We start from the raw sequence: 19,948 nt of genomic DNA on the forward strand, positions 1-19,948 counted from the left end.
TTACTATTAACTCGGGTTTCCTTCCTAAATGAGTTGCCTCAAAATAGAGTAGCCAGGGACCCATGAATTTCAGCTATGACTGAACAGAATTTATATAAAAAAATCCTGATTTTTTTTTTAAAAAGGTCCTGGCTTAAAAGTCCAATAGCAAAAAAATTGATTTTTTTAAAAATTAAGATGAGCCGTCTGATCTAAAAGGAAAAAAAATGAGTCCCCGTGGGAATACTGGAGTGTCGAAGCCTTCTCTTACAAATTAATTTAATTTACACTGAATTTAAACTCCATAGGGTCATAGACTCACCAGCAAACAGTCTAACAGGAGAAAAATTTCAGTGTATATTTAATGAGAATTGAGCATAAGAATCTAAAAAAACAATTATTTGATTGTTAGGGAGGAGGAAATACCATAATTATGTTAAGAAATGTCACCATAAAAGCACCATTCACACCAAATTGAACATGTGCTAAGTTTTAAAGTGGGTGTTCTTGTTCCACGTCCTCTTTCGTCTCTGGCCTGTGGCTATGGACGACTGAGTCACCTTCACTGGGCAGCGTTCCGTAGGATAAACCATTTGAATCTAGTTGGATTTTGTCCAGCATTTGTTTTCCTGTGGGAAAGAAAGACAATCCTTTGACCACACTCTACCGGACAAGAACTGATCGTTTCCCCTTGCTTGAAGGCCTAATTTTGTTTTCCGTTTTCCAATTTGTGGTAATGTTTTGGAAGGGTCACAGAAACATCCAGGGCAAAATGGACCCCAAATGACCTCACTGACTCTGCTCTTCAAATTTTATAACAGATTAGATTTGCTGAGGACTTGAAAAATCCACATCATGCCACAGGAGCCCTGCAGAGAAGTACAAAGCCCTTACCATGTCACCAAACTTTTATCTCCTGGCTTATTCAACCCACCCCCTTTCCTCACTCGGTTACTCCCCACCTTGGGTCTTCTAAGGTTTGGCTGGCAAATTCTGTGACACAGAAAGGAGCCCCAAATCAGAAGTAATAATAATAATAATAATGTTGGTATTTTCGAATCCCAGCTCTGCCACTTGTCAGCTGTGTGACTGTGGGCGAGTCACTTCACTTCTCTGTGCCTCAGTTCCCTCATCTGTAAAATGGGGATTAAGACTGTGAGCCCCACGTGGGACAACCTGATTCCCCTGTGTCTACCCCAGCGCTTAGAACAGTGCTCTGCACATAGTAAGCGCTTAACAAATACCAACATTATTATTAAGCGCTTACTACGTGCAGAGCACTGTTCTAAGCGCTGGGGTAGATACAGGGTAATCAGGTTGTCCCACGTGAGGGTCACAGTTAATCCCCATTTTACAGATGAGGTAAGTGAGACACAGAGAAGTGAAGTGACTTGCCCACAGTCACACAGCTGACAAGTGGCAGAGCTGGGAGTCGAACCCATGACCTCTGACTCCGAAAGCCCAGGCTCTTTCCACTGAGCCACCCTGCTTCCCCTGAAGGTCATCCCATCAGCTATCCAAAACCCATGTATATTAGCTTCCTCTAGACTATACGCTCATTGTGGGCTGGGAATCAATTGTATTTATTGAGCACTTACTATGTGCAGAGCACTGTACTAAGCGCTTGGGAGAGTACAACAGTCCCTGCCCACAACAAGCTTACAGTCTAGAAGGGGAGAATGGGTCTGTTGTCTGTACTCTTTCAAACGCTTAGTACAGTGCCCTGCACACATTAAGCACTCAATAAATTTGACTAATTGAATTCTGCTTTCTTTTGCTGTTACCAGTAGCACCTATGTCCCTTTTGTTCCCACTGTATATTATGTGTTGACTGTCTTTTCCCCATCATCAATTAGATGGTAAGCTAGGAGGCCAAGACTATTTTATTTTTTGCATGCTTTCAAATCCTTACTGCACTGCAGTTCTCATACTAATAGTGATGATTGCCCTTTTCAATCATTCAATCAATCGTATTTATTGAGCACTTACTGTGGGCAGAGCTTTGGCACTAACCCTGGAATTACCAGCAAATGGTACACTTTACACATATAATAATAATGTTGGTATTTGTTAAGCGCTCACTATGTGCAGAGCACTGTTCTAAGCACTGGGGTAGATACAGGGTAATCAGGTTGTCCCACATGAGCCTCACAGTCAATCCCCATTTTACAGATGAGGGAACTGAGGCACAGAGAAGTTAAGTGACTTGCCCTCAGTCACACAGCTGACAAGTGGCAGAGGGGGATTAGAACTCATGACCTCTGACTCCCAAGCCCGGGCTCTTTCCACTGATCCACGCTGCTCCCAACCCCTGCCCCGTTGAGGACTGGACTTCCGATTTGGATTCATTACCAAAGCCTGCACGAAGCCGCCATTGTTTTAGTTGTTTTGGGGGGTAGGGATAAAGATTACATTTCTGATCAAAATCTGCGTGGGAGCAAATAAAAAAAGTACAGTTTTTAGGCTGCCAGGCCATGCCTCAATAGAAAACTTTAGGAGATGATGACACCTGTGAAGCCTAGGAAAGGCCAGGCCAATCGCCGACTGCCTATACTGCTGTCCGGGATAATTCCCCTTTTATTTAGTGGTATTTTTTAAGCACTTACTATGTTCCAGACACTGTACTAAGTGCTGGGGTAGAAACAAGCTAACCAGGTTGGATACAGTCCCTGTCCCACATGGGGCTCCCCCTCTTAATCCCCATTTTCCAGGTCAAGTAACTGAGGCACAGAGAAGTGATTTCCCCAATGTCACACAGCTGAAAAGTGGCAGAGCTAGGATTAGAACCCAAGACCTCTGACTCCCAGGCCTGAGTTCTTTCCACTAGGCAACACTGCTTCCTGCTACTAAAGGACCTTCTCTGTCACTTGGATGCTGCAATGCCAGGAACCAATGCCAAGAGTTTAAAAACTCTTGGATGTCCTTGGCTTATAGCACAGATCAGATCAGAACATGTCTTGTGTTAATTATTTAGTGGTTACTATTTTCCCAAAGGTGACACCTTGTTAGTATCTACTGCCGGGAAGATGTTTTCTCACCTCTTTGCCCTGCAGCTTTCTCTTATCCACACCTCTTAGATGGGGTCTATAGCAGTCTAGTTAGATAGTGGATTTAAGCCCTGTATTCTCTACAGACCAATTGAAAGAAAATGCCAAAGAATACTAATGTCACTAACTCACTTCTGAGGGCCTTCAAACACCACCATTGTTATCTCCCTAGTCTCTAGACCTGTCAGAACTCTTTTCCTCAAGAACGTAGCCCAGTTGCTTCCCCTGTTTGTAATTTGTTTTAATGTCTGTATTCCCTGCTAGTACTGTAAGATTCTTGGGGGCAAGGATTAAAATTACTCCTCCCCCTCTTCAAAGCCTTATCGAAGGCACATCTCCTCCAGAGGCCTTCCTGACTAAACCCTCCTTTCCTCTTCTCCCCCTCCCTTCTGTGTGGCCCTGACTTGCTGCTCCCTTTATTCATTCCCCTCTCTCAGCCCCACAGCACTTATGTACATATCTGTCATATAATAAAAATTATAATAATGTCTGTCACCCCTCTAGACTGTGAGCTTCTTGTGGGTGGGAAATGTGTCTGTTTATGGTCATACTGTACTCTCCCAAGCCCTTAGTTTAGTGCTCTGCACAAAGTAAGGGCTCAATAAATACGATTCGAATGAATGAATCTACCCAATCTACTGAACTCTTCTAAGTCCTTAGTACAGTGCTCTGCACCCAGCAAGTGCTGAACAGATACCACTAACTGATTGATAAACTTTGCTATTTCCTTCCAATTTTAACTAGAACTGAATCAGAGAATAGCCAACACGCCATGCTTCTTTCCCTCCCCATGCCTTATTTACAGAAATCAACAAGAAAATGTCCTCAACTTAGCTAAATGCTGTTTTTCTTAAAAAAACAAAAAACCCTCTCTCCCAATCTTATATATTTTCTTTCCTGAATTATTTCCCATTGTATGATCCCTGAGAGTAGATATTGTATCGTATCTTAATTTAGTATTCAGTATAGTGGCATTACACGTTAGATGATGCAGTCTCTCGTAAAGAGTCTCTTATAAATACCATAACATACCGGGATTGTGTCCGAAATCAATGTACGAGTCCTTTAACTGTTCTTTTTTCCGATCTCTTGTGATGAAAAAAACACCAAGGAATGACAGAAAACACCTGCAAGAATAGTAGAGATAATAGGAGCTAGGAGTCGCTCTTGGTTTTTAAACAAAAGAAGAACTGGACTCCAGTTCTTAGTCACACAAATTCTTTTGGCCTGTTGCTCACGGTGAACTATGGTTTCTGTTCATTGTCGTGGGCCAATTATACTTGTATCCAGACCTAAACTACGGGCAGCTGGGTAGATTAATCATGCCATATAAAATTATATTTAATAATTCCAATAAATCCCTGCCCTGTATTTTACTCATCTGGTTAGCTAATTTAGACTTCAAACCCCTTTGGGCCAAGACTAGTTTCTAATTCTCTGCTCTCAGGTTGCCTAGCCCATTACTGGCCTTCAACATATGCTAAATCATAATAAATTTATTCTTCAATTTCCTAAGAAATTAAGGTTAGCCTTGGCCACAAGAATAGCCCAAGGGCCCACGCACCAGAAGCTCAACCTCACCCAAATATTTTGTGAGATTCAGTTTCCAGAAAGGCTGTTTCCTCTCCTGAGAAGAGTCAGGATCAAACTCAAACTTTAAAGAGACATTTAGCAATGAATCTGCCAACTCCTTCTCCACTGCCACGTAAGAGGGGAAGGCCTTTTCTGAACTCTACCGGATATCAAGGATTCTGTGGCTTTCGGGGCTCGGTGGTGCTCCTGGGCCTTAGTCCATCTTGGCACTTGACCATCTTAGGAGTGAATGATTAGGCAGCAATGGCCTTGTGTGGCCCAAAATGGGCATTTCCAACTCTTATTGGATTCTGGGCTCTGTGGAGTCAATGGAGGATATTGTAAAGGGCTCCCTGTAATCCAGAGGAACCTCTGGATGACCCCTTCCCCTTCCAGAAGACATCCATGCCAGGTCCCTCAGAATCTCCTCGGCTTTCTGAGGGCCTCCACGTTGCAGCCGCCCCTGCCCATGTCCAGCATGGGGGGGGGGGGGGGGCTTTGACTCATATCATGCAGCAAGGTTGGGATCTGCTGGAGGGGAAACCGGGGGGACTGTTTTTAAATGATGCATCCCATTAAAAACACCACCCAGCACCAAATTGTGGCTTTTCAGTTCCTAAATGGAGAAGTCCACTTCCATTCTGAAGATTGTTCAAGTTTCTCACCCAACTTTCTAATGTCCCTAATTGAGTACAGGGTCTGTTGAGGTTGCTTCAAAGTGCCAAATAGAATTTGACTTCTCATAGTATAACTTCCAATAAAAAGTCTCACCCACATGTTTCGTGAGATCGACGATTCCGCTTCTGAGCACTTACCCAAAAAGAAATACGAACACATTAAGCACAGCTGCACCTCGGAATTCCCCATAAAACACGATTCCTACAGTGTGATGGAAGAAAATTCCAAGTTTACCATGCGGTGAGAGAAATTCAATTAGCTTCTAGAAATTGAGCAGCACGTTTAGTTAATTTTAATGCTTCATAAAGAATTTAACTTAGACGCTTTAAATTTTGGATTACTTTTGCTCAAATCACATAAATCACAAGATTGCCAGGCATCAATTAATCCCATTGCTTCTCATTTGTCCTCTCAACATCCCTGTCAGGCAGAATTTAACTGAGACACTTTAAATTTTGGATTAGTTTTGCTCAAATCACATAAATCACAAGATTGCAAGGCATAAATTATTCCCATTGCTTCTCATTTGTCCTCTCAACATCTCTGTCAGGCAGAGGGGAGCAAGAAGTCTTCTGAGCACTAAGGCCCAGAGAAAATCAGGAGCTTGACAAAGTCTCAAGGCAAGCCAGAGGCAGGGTTGACTAGAATCTGTCTCCCAGCTCCTGGTCTGTTCACTAGATAGCTACATGTTCTTGACAAGAACTCACCCAGTAATGTCCTTCTTAGAGGCAGAATGTCTAGATTCTTCACACATATGATTATTAAGGTCACATCTTCTCCAAGAGGACTTCCCCAGTTAAGCCCTCTTTTCCCGGGTCTCTCTCTCTTCTGCATCATCTGTGCACCTTTGGACATTTGATATCTGCCCCACCCTTAGTCCCACAGCACTTGTGTACATACCTTTGTATATTATAAGTTATGCATTCATATTAATGCCTGTCTGCCCCCTCTAGAATATAAACTTGTTATGGACAGGGACTGTCTCTGCTAATCCTGTTGCACTGTAGTCTCCCAAACGCTTACTACAATGCTGTGCACATAGAAAGTGCTCAATAAATACCATAGATTGATTGGTGATGATATAATCATAATAATAATGGCATTTGTTAAGCACTTACTAGGTGCCAAGCACGGTCCTAAGCACTTGGGTAGATAAAAGCTTATCAGGTTGTCCCACATGGGGCTCACGGTCCTCATCCCCATTTTACAGATGAGGTAACTGAGGCACAGAGAAGTGAAGTGACTTGCCCAAAGTCACACACCTGACAAATGGCAAAGCCAGGATTGGAGCCCGTGACCGCTGACTCCCAAGCCCAGGCTTTTTCCACTAAAGCAAGTTTTTTCTATGTGGCAAACTCCCTACTAAGCACTGGGGGAGATACACAAGTTCATCAGATGGAACACAGTCCTTGTCCCACGAGGGGCTTCCAGTCTAAGTGGGAGGGAGAACAGGTATTGATAAGCCAGTATCAGCAAACCTCCAGTGGGTGCCCATCCACTTCCACATCAAACAGAAACTCCTTACCAACGGCTTTAAAACGTCAATCTCCTTCCCTTCTACCTCACCCTGCTACCCTCTTAGTGCAACCCAGCTCGCATACTTCACTCCTCTAATGCTAACCTTCTCACCGAACCTGGATCTCATCTATCTCGCCGCCGACCTCTCGCCCACGTCCTGCCTCTGGCCCGGAACGGCTTCCCTCTTCATATCCGACAGACAGTTACTCTCCCCGGCTTCTAAGCCTTATTAAAGGCATTTTTCTTCCAAGAGGCCTTCCCTGATTAAGCCCTCCTTTCCTCTTCTCCCACTCTTTTCTGTGTCACCTTAACTTCTTCCCTTTATTCCTCTTCCCTCCCAACCCCACAGCACTTATGTACGTATCTGGAATTCCATTTCTTTATATTATGGTCTGTCTCCCTCTCTAGATTGTAGGTTCGATGTGGGTAGGGAATGTGTCTGTTTATTGTTCTATTGTACTCTCCCAAGCGCTTAGTACAGTGCTCTGCACACAGTGAGTGCTCAGTAAATACGATTGACTGACTGACAGAACCTGTTGGAGGACACAGTGCTAGGTGCCCTAAGCCTATCCTGATAATTCTGTTTTAGGGTGGCTTCTATGGCCCAGCGAGCTGGACTCCCCTGCTGTAGTCTGTGGCACCCTTAGAAATTCCCAGGGGCCAAGGATTTGGGAGGGGTTCAGGAAATTCTGCACCCCTTCTCCTGGTCCTCATAAAACCAAAGGAGCTCTCTGTGCCAGGAAGGCAAGAGAGGACGGGATGGAGTAAGGTTGCTCCATGGAAAGCAGCAAGGTGTAGTGGATAGAGACTGGCCTGGAAGTCAGAAGGTTGTAATAATAATAACGCTGGTATTTGTTAAGTGCTTACTATATGCTGGGGTAGATACAGGGTAATCAGGTTGTCCCACGTGAGGCTCACAGTATTAATCCCCATTTTACAAATGAGGTGACTGAGGCCCAGAGAAGTGAAGTGACTGGCCCACAGTCACATAGCTGACAAGTGGCAGAGTCGGCATTCGAACCCATGACCTCTGACTCCCAAGCCCATGCTCTTTCCACTGAGCTAAGCTGCTTCTCTGATCCCTGCTCCGCTACTTGTCTGCTGTGTGACTTTGGGCAAGTCACTTCACTGGGCCTCATTTCCCACATCTGTAAAATGGGGATTGAGACCATGAGCCCCATGTGGGACAGGGACTGCGTCCAACCTGATTTGCTTGTTATACACCCCAGTGCTTACGACAGTGCCTGGCACATAGTAAGCGCTTAACGTATATCACAATTATTATGATTATTATTATTATTACTCCAGACATCCCCAAGGCTCCTGAGGAGAATCTGCAGGAACTGCTCCAGGCTGGGGTGAGGTCCAAGAGATCTAAGAAGCTGACACCTAGGACGATTCGGTATTTTGGATGTATACTTTTCACTGTTTCAGAAATACATTCTCCATCTTCCCTTCTCCCCCGACCAACCTCTTCCTCACAAGGGAGAGAGGAGACTCACCACTGAAAACAGAGAATCGGGCCATTTTACCGACTTGTCACGGGGCGATCTTTCCCGCTCACCGTGGGCAGTGAAAGTGTCTCCTAACTCTGTTATTTAATACTGACTGTGGTATTTATTAAGTGCTTACTATGTGCCAGACACTATACTAAGCTCTGGGGTGGATAAAAGCCAAACGGATAGTGGGGCTACCCACATGGGGGGGTCACAGTCTCAATCCCCATTTTAGAGATGAGGCACAGAGAAGTAAAACGGTCTCCCCTCCGGCATTTAGGGCTGTGCCAGAGAAGTACCCAAAGGCAGCGATGAGTCAGGGAGACAGATGTGCGCTGCCGAATTTGTCTCATTCCATCCCATTAGTTTTATGGGGTTTATAACAAACTTCACATGGAAGGTCCTTTCCCCTAATGGAAGCTAACTTCTTTATATGCATCTTCTCCCCACTCCTCGCAGTGCCAGCCTCAGGGAACGTCAACTCCGCTATAAAACTTATGCTGCACTATAGTGGTAGTTTCTTGGGGCTTTTTTCTTCCTTCTCTCTCACACTTTCAGGTCAACTAAATGTTATTTTCTCAGGCTCTTTCGGATGAGATGGCTCAAGTTTAAAATGTCAGATATTCATTCGACTTTCTCTTCATTACTTATCTTTGCCCCCACCCACTCTATTCCAGTTTGCAGGTTTTATTTCTCTCCCCCCTTTGAACTTTTATGGACTTTTGTACTTATGTGCCTACGTTCTCTTTACACTCTATAACTGCTGTCTAATTTACGTTAATGTCTGTCTTCCCCTCTAAGCCTTCAACTTGTCTTGGGAAAGGAACGAGTCCACCAACTCTGTTATACTGTTTTTCTCCTGAGCATTTAGTACCGGGATCTGCACAGATTAAGCACTCAGTAAATAGGATTGATTGCCTAATTGATTGACTCTTTGCAGTGATCACTGTGGAATTTTTTAAGCATTTACAATTTGCCAAGGACCGTTGTGAACTCTGGGGTAGGGAGACCAGATTAAGGGGAAGGAAGAACAAGTATTAAATCCCTATTTCACATTTGAGGAAACTGAGGCCCAGGCGGAGTTAACTGATTTGCAGTGGAGGAGCTGGAATTAGAATCCAGGTCCTGTGACTCCCAGCCCGTGTTCTTCCCAGCGCCTAGATTTTTTTTTTTTATTGGTATTTGTTAAACGCTTACTATGTGTCAGGCACTGTTCTAAGCTCTGGGGTTGACACAAGCTAATCAGGTGGGATAGAGTCCCTGCCCCACGTGGGGCTGGCAGTCTTAATCCCCATTTTACAGACGAGGTCACTGAGGCCCAGAGAAGTGAAGTGACTTGCCCAAGATGACACAGCAGGCAAGAGGCAGAGCCGGCATTAGAACCCAGGTCCTTCTGACTCCCAGGCCCGTGTTCTCTCCGCTAGACCATGCTGCTTCTCTATGGATCCTGTCTACTAACTCTATTGGACTCTCCCAAGCACAGTGTAAGTGCTCAGTAAATGCTACTGATTGACTGATAGATAAGTCAGTGGTATTTACTGAGCAGCTGAGTAAAACAAAAGGTTCGTGCTCCTTGCCTTCAAGGAGCTTACGATCTATAGACTCTTGGGACTGGCTCTAGAGAAAGACCGTGTCCTCTAGATGGAAAGCTCGCCCTCTAGACTGCAAACTCTTTGTGGGCAGGAAATGTGTCTATCCACTCTGTTATTTTGTACTCTTCCAAGCGCTTAGTACAGTATTCTGCTCACAGTAAGAGCTCAATCGATACCATTGATTGATGCAGTGGATTGAACCTGAGCTGGAAGTTGGGAGATGGGGATCTAGTCTCAGCTGTGACACTGTGTCAGCTGCATCAGTTTATTGTTACACTGTACTCTCCCAAGCGCTTAATACAGTGGTTTGCACACAGTAAACGCTCAATAAATATACAACTGAATGAATGAAAGGCAGTTACCCCCTCTTGGGCCTTCCTTTTCCCCATTGGAGAAACTGAGATAATAACTCCTGTCCCAACTTACCTCCTGGGGATTTTGTGAGGATCAAATGAGAGACCGATATCGACATGCTCTGGGTTTTAGCTTCTCTACCTTATCAAATATTATCACTACTGCTACTAATATTTGTTAAGCACTCACTATGTGCCGAGCACTGTACTAAGCACTGGGGTAGATACGAGACACAGTTCTTGTCCCACCCAAAACATTCAGGCTAAGCAGGAGGGAAGATAGGTACTGAATTATCTGAATATTTCTCTCAATAAAAAATCAAATATAGCATACTTATTTTTTAAAAAAGCTTCGATATGATTTTCTGGTGCTTAGTTAAAATACCTTATATTAAATAATATCGATGAGTAGTGATTTTAATGGTATTTGTTAAGTGTTTACTACTATTAAGCATGGTTCCAGGCACAGGGTAGATACAAGTTTGCCCACATGGGGCTCACAGCCTTAAATTGGGGTGAGTAGGATTTAATCCCCATTTTACAGCTGAGGAAACTGAGGCACAGAGGAGTTAGGCCACTTGCCCGAGGTCACACACTAGTAAAGTGGTGGAGGTGGAATTAGAACCCAGGTCCTTCCCACTAGGTCATGCTGTTTATCAAGCATGACTGGTCAAGCGTCAAATGGCCTTGCAACACCACAAAAAATAATGGTTTGTATCAGGGAATTGAGAAACTCAAGTTCATATAAAAATGCATTAGGTTTTTGTCCAAAAATACAAATACAATAAAATAGACTAAGCTACTATTTTGTTACCTAGAAAAGCTCACTGATGTACAATATTTTGAAACTACCGTACCGGCTTTTCCAGAATTATGCATCTGTCTTTGAAAAAGAAAATCCCGCGCTTCAGAATCGGCAAGGTTCAAATAGGAATAGGAAGCTCGTAGGTGAGAAGAGCAGAAACTTGCCTGCAATAATGGCACTGGTTGTGAAGAACACCAAGTTAAGAGGCACGACTGTTGTTGCACTGTAGACCTGCATCGCGTGGTGCAAGAACCTACAACAGAAGACACCCATTGAATCTTAGACTTCAGATACTCTGAGCCAAGGTCAGGGGGTCACTTTAAGAAGTTCATCAACTGGAGAACAAAGAAAAGTGCTTTAATTAGGACAGTCCAAATTAGCCATCACAACTGATATGTATTTGATGTATGGGATCCCTTTTCTTGTTCTTGCTAAACCAGCAACAGTCAGAAAGAAAAGCAATCAATCATGGCCTAAGGCCATGTTTTGTTCTGAAAGGATGTCAAGATGTTACACTAGCATTTAAATAATAATAATAATACTGACAACATCAATAACAATTATGGCATTTGTTAAAAGATTACTATATGCCTGGGATTAAAACCCAGGTCCAACGATTCCTAGGTCTGTACTCTTTCCAGCAAGTCCCGCTGCTTCTTACAAAAAAGCAAACCAGCGCTCGGGAGTAGCATTGAAGAGGCAGGAATTGGTCTTTCTCATGAAAGGAAAATGTAAACTTTAAAACTTGGGGCCAAAGGTCTCGCCACCTTCTTCCTTCAGAAGCTCATCGATCGAACTTGCTGATGGGGTCAGAGAGGAACCAAATGCTACAATGTCTAATGGGTTCTGACTTTTGAGAGAGGTTGAGGAAGGTTCCCTCTCCCGGGACAGGCTGATGATATTCCTGCCTCTGGCCTCCTCATAGCTGACAGAGAATTACTCTCCCCGTCTCTTCTAAGCCTTATCGAAGGCACATCTCCTCCAAGAGGCCTTCCCTGAATAAGTCTCTCCTTTCTGCTTCTCCTACTCCCTTCTGTGTCACCCTCACTTGCTCCCTTTATTCATCTCCTCCCAGCACTTATGTACATAGCTGTAATTTATTTCTTTATATTAATGTCTCTCTTCCCCTCTAGATTGTAAGCTCACTGTGGTCAGGGAATGTTGTCGTACTGTACTCTCCCAAGTGCGTAGTACAGTGGTCTGCACATAGTAAGTGCTCAAAAAATAAGACTGACTGACTGATATTCCCCAGCTCACAGTAGAATATATCAAAGCTGGCCTGCCGGGATGGTCTTTTGGGGGGTACTTTTGGGGAAAACAGAAAATTTCTTCTTCAGGCCCATATGATTCATGCACAGGAGCCCAGCAGGCAGAAAAATCAAGCTTGGCAACAAAAGGAAAAGAATCAAAGTGGGAGAGAAAAGTAGACAAAATTTTAAACGTACCACGCCACCATTACTGGATCCCAAAGGCAACATAAAACAATCATTTAAGAGCCCATGGGAGGGAGAGAACTTCTGGATGAAGTTGCAAAGATCTGAGGAAAGGATTTCCACACCATGGCCAAATGTTTGATTTCTGCCTTCTCAATGGGTGAACACGAGCTAAGCAAAGAAGGTGAAAGGTTCATGGATTTCCTATATTGAGCATTTTAAAAATAACTAAATAATAAACTAAATGTGGACCTGTCCACTTGATTTATGTCTGAAGCAGATATTAATTAAGAGCAGAGAGCACCAGGAAAATATCTAAGTGCACTCTACGGGTTTATGCAGCATTCCAAAAAAAGCTCAAACAGTAAGAAGAAAATAAGAAAAACATTTGACTATATGTGCATGGAAGCTGCAAGCCCCATAAATGCTTACTAGACATCAAGGCTCAACTGCAGCTATCATCTGGAGACATGGGAGAATTCATCTGGGTGAATGTGTGGCGTAAAATTACAGAGTAACTAAAACGTAACTTACTTGACCTGGAAAACGCAAGATGCAACCATTATAATAAGCATGACATAGAAGATGGGATACGTGAGCTGGATTTGCTTTATCACAGAGAAAGCGATCATGCCCGAGACAGCTTTTACAGAAATGACAGTCATCGATCCTGGAAAATAAAAAATTGAAGACACCTTTCAGACAAAAGAGAAATAAATGTTCTGAGCATTCCAGGAGGGCAAACTGGTCAGATCCACTTATATTTAGCTCGTCTGACTCACTTTGGATTATTTAAAAACAACCGCTTATTGCCGGTAACCTCGTGTCGGGCGGGAGATAAATTAAGACAGCCTGGGCTCCTGGTGGGAATGATATTGCACGATCAATTAGGAGTCCGGTCATTAAAGCAACGTTTGACTCTCCGTTTACCCGAGATGGTTCCAATACTGCTGTCTGACTGGGAGTGGGTTTGATGTTTTGGGAGCAAACTGCTCATTTTCCAGCGTTCACTATTGTGGGGATGGGCTGGAGGTTATAATTAAGGGAAGACAAGAAAGAAGAAAACAAAAGGAGTAGATGAGAAAAGAAGCGTTCAAGGGAAAAATCATTGACTTTCAAAACTCTCGCTTTAGGGAAAAATGAAGAAAGAACAAGGAAGAATAACCAAGAAAAGTGATCCACTCCTATAACCCAAAATGGAATATGGCAACAGTTGCCAAAAGTTAACATCTAGGCTCTGCATTTTGTTGGCAAGTAGCTAGTGGAACTACTATTATGCTAGAAAACTGAGGGAAAGTGGAAAACTACAAAACGTAGAGAAAGTGACAAAGTCAAAAGTTCAGCCCTATTCTGCATATTCTGCAGAGAAGTAGTGTGGCTCAGTGGAAAGAGCCCGGGCTTGGAGGTCAGAGGTCATGGGTTCGAATCCCGGCTCCGCCACTTGTCAGCTGTGTGACTGTGGGCAAGTCACAACTTCTCTGTGCCTCAGTTACCTCATCTGTAAAATGGGGATGAAGACTGTGAGCCTCACATGGGACAACCTGATTACCCTGTATCTGTCCCAGCGCTTAGAACAGTGCTCTGCACATAGTAAGCGCTTAACAAATACCAACATTATTATATTCGGCTTCGTAAATCCATTTCTGCAGCTAATGATAATAATGGCAAGCAGCGGGCCAACTGGAGAGAGCACGGGCCTGGGAGCCAGAGGACCTGGGTTCTAATCACAGCTCTGCCGCTTGCTTGCTGTGACCCTGGGGAAGTCACTTAACTTCTCTGGGCCTCAGTTTCCTCAACTGCACAATGGGGGTTGAATACTTGTTCTCCGTCCTACCCAGACTGTGAGCCCTATGTAGGACAGGGACTTTCTCCTGCCTGATTAGCTTGTATCTACACCAGAATTTAGAACAATGCTTGACACGTAGGAAGTACTTTAATAAATGCCATTAAAAAAAAAAAGATCCATTACTTTCTGTGCTACTCCGGAGAACCAACAGAACGATAGGCTCCACATTTCAGAAGGAATCAGAAAAAAGGGTTTTTCCAGCACAGGATATCTTGAGTCTACATTACCCAAAGGTAATTCTTTCTGATAGTGTGTTACTAAAGAAGGTTGGAAGATGTCCCCTTGATCACAAACCTCTAAGATTACTGTTGTAAATAATAATTTTAAGGCAGTTTGGCTGTTCTCTGCAAAAAATTTATAAAGAACCATTTTTACTAAAATTATTTTTTCAGATCACTGAATAAACGGGATAAGACAACCTACTTTACACTGGTTTCTGAGGTAGTCCTCAGCTCCTACTAAGACACGGAGCCGGAAAGCAAATCACAGCATCCTTTTCACAGACTACCAACATTTTACATTTTTAAGGTTGCAAATCATTGCATCCCTTTCACAGGCTACCTCCATTTTACATTTTTCAAGTCATAAAAAGCTATTTTAAAACATGGTAAAAGCAGGTTTCTTTTTTTATTCCAATTGAGGAAATGCTACGAGAAGGTTGCCATGTCACATGTCTACACTCCATAGGGCCACGGCGGTTTTGCAAAGCCCGTGTGGCAGCAATTGGCTTTTACGAGCCATCGGCATGCAGTTTTACTGGTTCGGCACTGCTGAGGAGAGCCAGTCTTGGCCTAGAGACATCTGCAGTGCCACCCTCAGCTGTCAGAGGGCATTTAATAATAATAATGTTGGTATTTGTTAAGCGCTTACTATGCGCCAAGCACTGTTCTAAGCGCCGGGGGGATACAAGGTGATCGGGTTGTCCCTCATGGGGCTCACGGTCTTCATCCCCATTTTACAGATGAGCTAACTGAGGCCCAGAGAAGTTAAGTGACTTGCCCAAAGTCACTCAGCTGAGAAGTGGCGGAGCCGGGATTAGAACCCATGGCCTCTGACTCCCAAGGCCGGGCTCTTTCCACTGAGCCACGCTGCTTCTCTAAACATTTGAGAGAACGTTCATTCTTCTTCCCTCCCCGAGACTTCCAACTTACACTCCAAATCCGAGTGGCCTCCTGAGACCACCCAGCCGCCCTGGACTTGGGGAAACTGAGTCTGTGCGAAGGTGCGCTGAACATCAAATCAGTGGCATAAATTTAGCATCATAGAGACGCATAGTAGAAAGCCTATTAAGCATAGTGTAGAGAAGCAGCATGGCCTAGTGGAAAGAGCACGGGCCTGGGAGTCAGTGGACCTAGGTTCTAATTGCTTGCTGTGTGACCTTGGGCAAGTCATTTAACTTCTCTGTGCCTCAGTTCTCCTGTTGCCTTTCCTACTTAGACTGTGAGCCCCATGTGGGACAGGGACCCTTGTCCAATCTAACTCACTTGAATCTACCCCAGCACTTAGTGTGGGCAGGGAATGTGTCTGTTTATTGTTGTATTGTACTCTCCCAAGTGCTTAGTACAGTGCTCTGCACACATTAAGTGCTCAATAAATACAACTGAATGAATTGAACAGTGCTTGACACATAATAAGTGCTTAACAAATACCTTAAAAAAACCCCATCTTCTATCTGTTGCCAGTTTGTACATTCCAAGCGCTTAGTGCAGTGCTCTGCACTTAGTAAGCGCTCAATAAATACTATTGAATGAATGAATGAATTTGCAGAGCTCTATGCTCAGTATCTGGTAAAATACAATGGAGGTAAAAGGCAGGATCCCTGCCCTGAAAGAGTTTATCATCTAACCGATTCAAACAAAATCAAAAAAGATTTTGGCCAAAAAGAGAATGCAGAGATGAAACTGTGGATGTGTGTGGTGGTGCTGAAGTAACAGTTGGGAGGAAATGACCTTTAGAGAGGAAACATGATTTGGGAAATGGTTCCTGGAGGAGGTGAAATTTCAGGAAGACGTTGAATATGGAGAGAGTTGTGATTCAGTGGCTTTGCCGGAAGGGGATCCTAGGCAGGAGGAAACAAATGAGCGAGGGGTTGGTAAGAGGAGAATGGAGAATGAGCAGCGTGGCTCAGTGGAAAGAGCCCGGGCTTGGGAGTCAGAGGTCATGGGTTCAAATCCCGGCTCCGCCGCTTGTCAGCTGTGTGAATTTGGGCAAGTCACCTAACTTCTCTGGGCCTCAGTTGCCCCATTTATAAAATGGGAATTAAGACTGGGAGCCCCATGTGAGACAACCTGAACACCTTGTATCTTCCCCAGCACTTAGAACAGTGCTTTGCACATAATAATGATAATGTTGGTATTTGTTAAGCGCAGTAAGCGCTTAACATATGACATTATTATTATTATTATTATTTTTGAGGCAAAGTGAAGAGATAATCTTGGGAAGGGCAAAGAGAGGGAGGTGGCGACTCACCGTGTCTGGATCTCATCTCTCTTACCTTTAACATTTTGCTCTTGCCCCCCCCCCCCCCCCCACTGCATGGAACTCCCTTCATATCCGACGGGTCACTACCATCCCCATCTTCAAAACCCTTTTAAAAATCACACTCCTCCAGGAAGCCTCCCTTGAATAACCTCTCATTTTACCACCCTATTTTCTCTCCCTACTGGTTCACCTATGCACTCGAGTCCATACCCGCTAAGTAAGTAGGTACTCAACAGCACTGTTGTACACATCATTGCATTTTGATGCTTTCCCTAATTTTAATTAATTTTTTATTCATTTTCCGGTTTAATTTATTGTTCATTTATTTACTTTAATGTTCATCTTCCCAACTGGATTGGAAGCACGATGAGGGCAAGCCCTATCAACTATTTACAGCATTGCACTCTCGTAAGCACTCGGTAAATACCATTACTGATGATGGGTGTCTCAAAACCACTAGTCTGAAATTTCACTGACCCTGTCCTCTCCTGGTTCAGTTGCTCCTCTTCGGTCTTTTTCACAAACTCCTCTTCTGCCTCTCAAGCCCCAACTGTGGAGGTCCCTCGAGGCTCAGGTCTGGCTCCTCTTCTATTCTCCATCTGCACCCACTCTCTTGGAGAACTCATTTGCTCCCATAGCTTCAACCACCATCTCTAAGAGGCTAACTCCCAAATCTACCTCTCCAGTCCCAACCTCTGAGCTTCTAGACTGTAGGCTCCCGTAGAGTGTAAGCTCCCTGTGCGCAGGGAACGTGTCTGGTGTTATTTGTACCCTCCCAGGAACTTAGAACAGTGCTCTGCACACAGTAAACGCTCAATAAACATCACTGATTGATTTTCTGCAATCTCACCTTTCCTCCTGCCTTTGGGACACCTCTTCTTGGATGTCCCTCAAACTCTTCAAATGTATTACGTCCAGAACAGAACTCACCTTCCCACTCACAATTTGTCCTCCCCTCGACTTTGCCATAGCTGTAGGCATCACCACCAGACTTTCCCATCACAGTAGCCACCATATGTCCGACGGGGACTTTGTCCAACCTGATTAGCTTGTATCTACCCCAGCGCTTAGAACAGTGCCTGGCACATGGTAAGCGCTTAACAAATACCATAAGAAAGCCTGTGATTTTGAGACTCATCTCTCTCACTCAATCGGCATAGTCACTCTGTTACAGAATCCGGTCGATTCTAGCTTCACCACATTTCTAGAATCTGGCCTTCCCGCTCCGACTAAGCTATTACCTCACTGGTCCAACCACTTGTCCTTTTCCATCTCGACTACTGCATCGGCTTCCTTGCTGACCTCCCTGTCTCCAGCCTCTCCCTCCTCCAGACCATACTTCACTCTGCTGCCCAGATGATTTAACTAAAAAAATCATCCTGTGCACATCTTCCCAATCCTCAGAGAGCTGAAATAGTTGTCCATCCATCTCGGCATCAAACGGAAACTCCCCACCGTCAGCTTTAAGGCATTCAGTCAGCTCTCGCTTGTCTCTCACTAACAGTGCAGTCTGCACACTTTCCTCCTCTATCGCCAGACTACTCACTGTGCCCCATCTCTTCTCCCTCACCTTCAACCCCTTGCTCGTGCCCTCCGTCCCTCCTGCCTGGAACTTTCTCCCGCTTCCAATCTGACAGACTACCTTTTTCCCTCTTTTCAAAGCTCTCCTATCAATCAATCAATCAATCATATTTACTGAGTGCTTACTAAGTGCATAGCACTGTACTAAGTGGTTGGGAGCGAACGCTACAACAAAATTAGCAGACACGTTCCCTGCCCGTAGCGAGCTGACCGTCGAGGGGGAGACAGACATTAATACCAAAAAAAGTCATTAAAATAAGAAGGGGGCTCATCAGAGGTTATCCAAGATTGGTTAAACTGCAGAATTTTTCTGAAGAAGTCTGCTAAGAAGGACCTTATGCTTTTTACCAGAGAAGCAGCGTGGCTCAGTGGAAAGAGCCCGGGCTTGGGAGTCAGAGATCATGGGTTCGAATCCCGGCTCTGCCACTCGTCAGCTGTGTGACTTTGGGCAAGTCATTTAACTTCTCTGGGCCTCAGTTACCTCATCTGTAAAATGGGGATGAAGACTGTGAGCCCCACGTGGGGCAACCTGATTCCCTTGTGTCTACCCCAGCGCTCAGAACAGTGCTCTGCACATAGTAAGCGCTTAACAAATACCAACATTATTATTAAGTCTTCCCTGATTAACCTCTCAATTCCCCACCTTATTCTCCCTCCCTTCTGCAATGCCAAAGACTCATCTCTCTTCTCCTCACTTTACTCTTCCTCCCTTCTGCATCACCTCTGCATTTAAGTCAATGCTCCTTAAGCATTTTGATGTTCACCCTCTCCCTATCCCCAGTGCAGGTATGCACAATCAATCAATAGTATTTACTGAGCACTTACGACGTTCTGAGCACTGTACTAAACACTTGGGAGAGTACAGTACAACAGAATTAGCAGACGCATTCCCTGTCCATGACGTGCTTACAGTGTAGCGGGGGAGAGAGACGTTAATACGAATAAGTACTTAATATATAATTTAAATATATGTACACAAGTGCACATAGATTGTTAGCACCTAGAGAGCAGAAACTCTATCAACTGTATTGTATGATATTGCACTGTACTGAGTATTCATTCATTCAATAGTATTTATTAAGCGCTTACTATGTGCAGAGCACTGTACTAAGCGCTTGGAATGTACAAATCGGTAACAGATAGAGACGGTCCCTGCCTTTTGACGGGCTTACGGTCTAATCGGCTTGTCAGCTGTGTGCCTGCGGGCAAGTCACCTCACTTCTCTGTGCCTCTGTTCCCTCATCTGCAAGATGGATATGTCTACCAACTCTCTTATATTATACTCTCCCAAGAGTTTAGTACAGTGCTCTGCACACAGTAAACACTCAATAAATACCACAGTGATTGATTTTACCCTCCTAAGCAGTCAGTGCGCATAATGGTGAGCACCCTGATTGACTGAGTTTCTGTTTAATGTGAGAGAGGGAACTAGGTAACAATTGGAGATTTTTTTGAGAAGGGGAAAGGCATGTACAGAACATCATTTTTTACAAAAATGATCAAGACAGCAGATAAAGAGCACAGGCTTTGGAGTCAAAGGCCGTGGGTTCTAATCCCGGTGTGACTC

At 44.2% G+C, this 19,948-nt stretch overlaps 1 protein-coding gene across 1 annotated transcript in view; it reads right to left on the bottom strand.

The window, feature by feature from the left end:
• Window positions 1-313: 313 nt before the first annotated feature.
• NIPAL2 (NIPA like domain containing 2) overlaps window positions 314-19,948 on the bottom strand; it is a 96,724-nt gene continuing 77,089 nt past the window's right edge. The window contains exons 7-11 of the mRNA XM_029062040.2: window positions 13,008-13,143; window positions 11,205-11,293; window positions 5,414-5,477; window positions 4,059-4,153; window positions 314-608 (exon numbers count right to left, since the gene is read on the bottom strand). Coding sequence (XP_028917873.1) covers window positions 472-608; window positions 4,059-4,153; window positions 5,414-5,477; window positions 11,205-11,293; window positions 13,008-13,143 — 521 coding nt within the window. The 3' untranslated portion in view covers window positions 314-471. The remainder of the gene's footprint in view (window positions 609-4,058; window positions 4,154-5,413; window positions 5,478-11,204; window positions 11,294-13,007; window positions 13,144-19,948) is intronic.

The sequence above is a fragment of the Ornithorhynchus anatinus genome, chromosome 4 (genome assembly GCF_004115215.2).
Source record: "Ornithorhynchus anatinus isolate Pmale09 chromosome 4, mOrnAna1.pri.v4, whole genome shotgun sequence".
Taxonomy (NCBI): Eukaryota; Metazoa; Chordata; class Mammalia; order Monotremata; family Ornithorhynchidae; genus Ornithorhynchus; species Ornithorhynchus anatinus.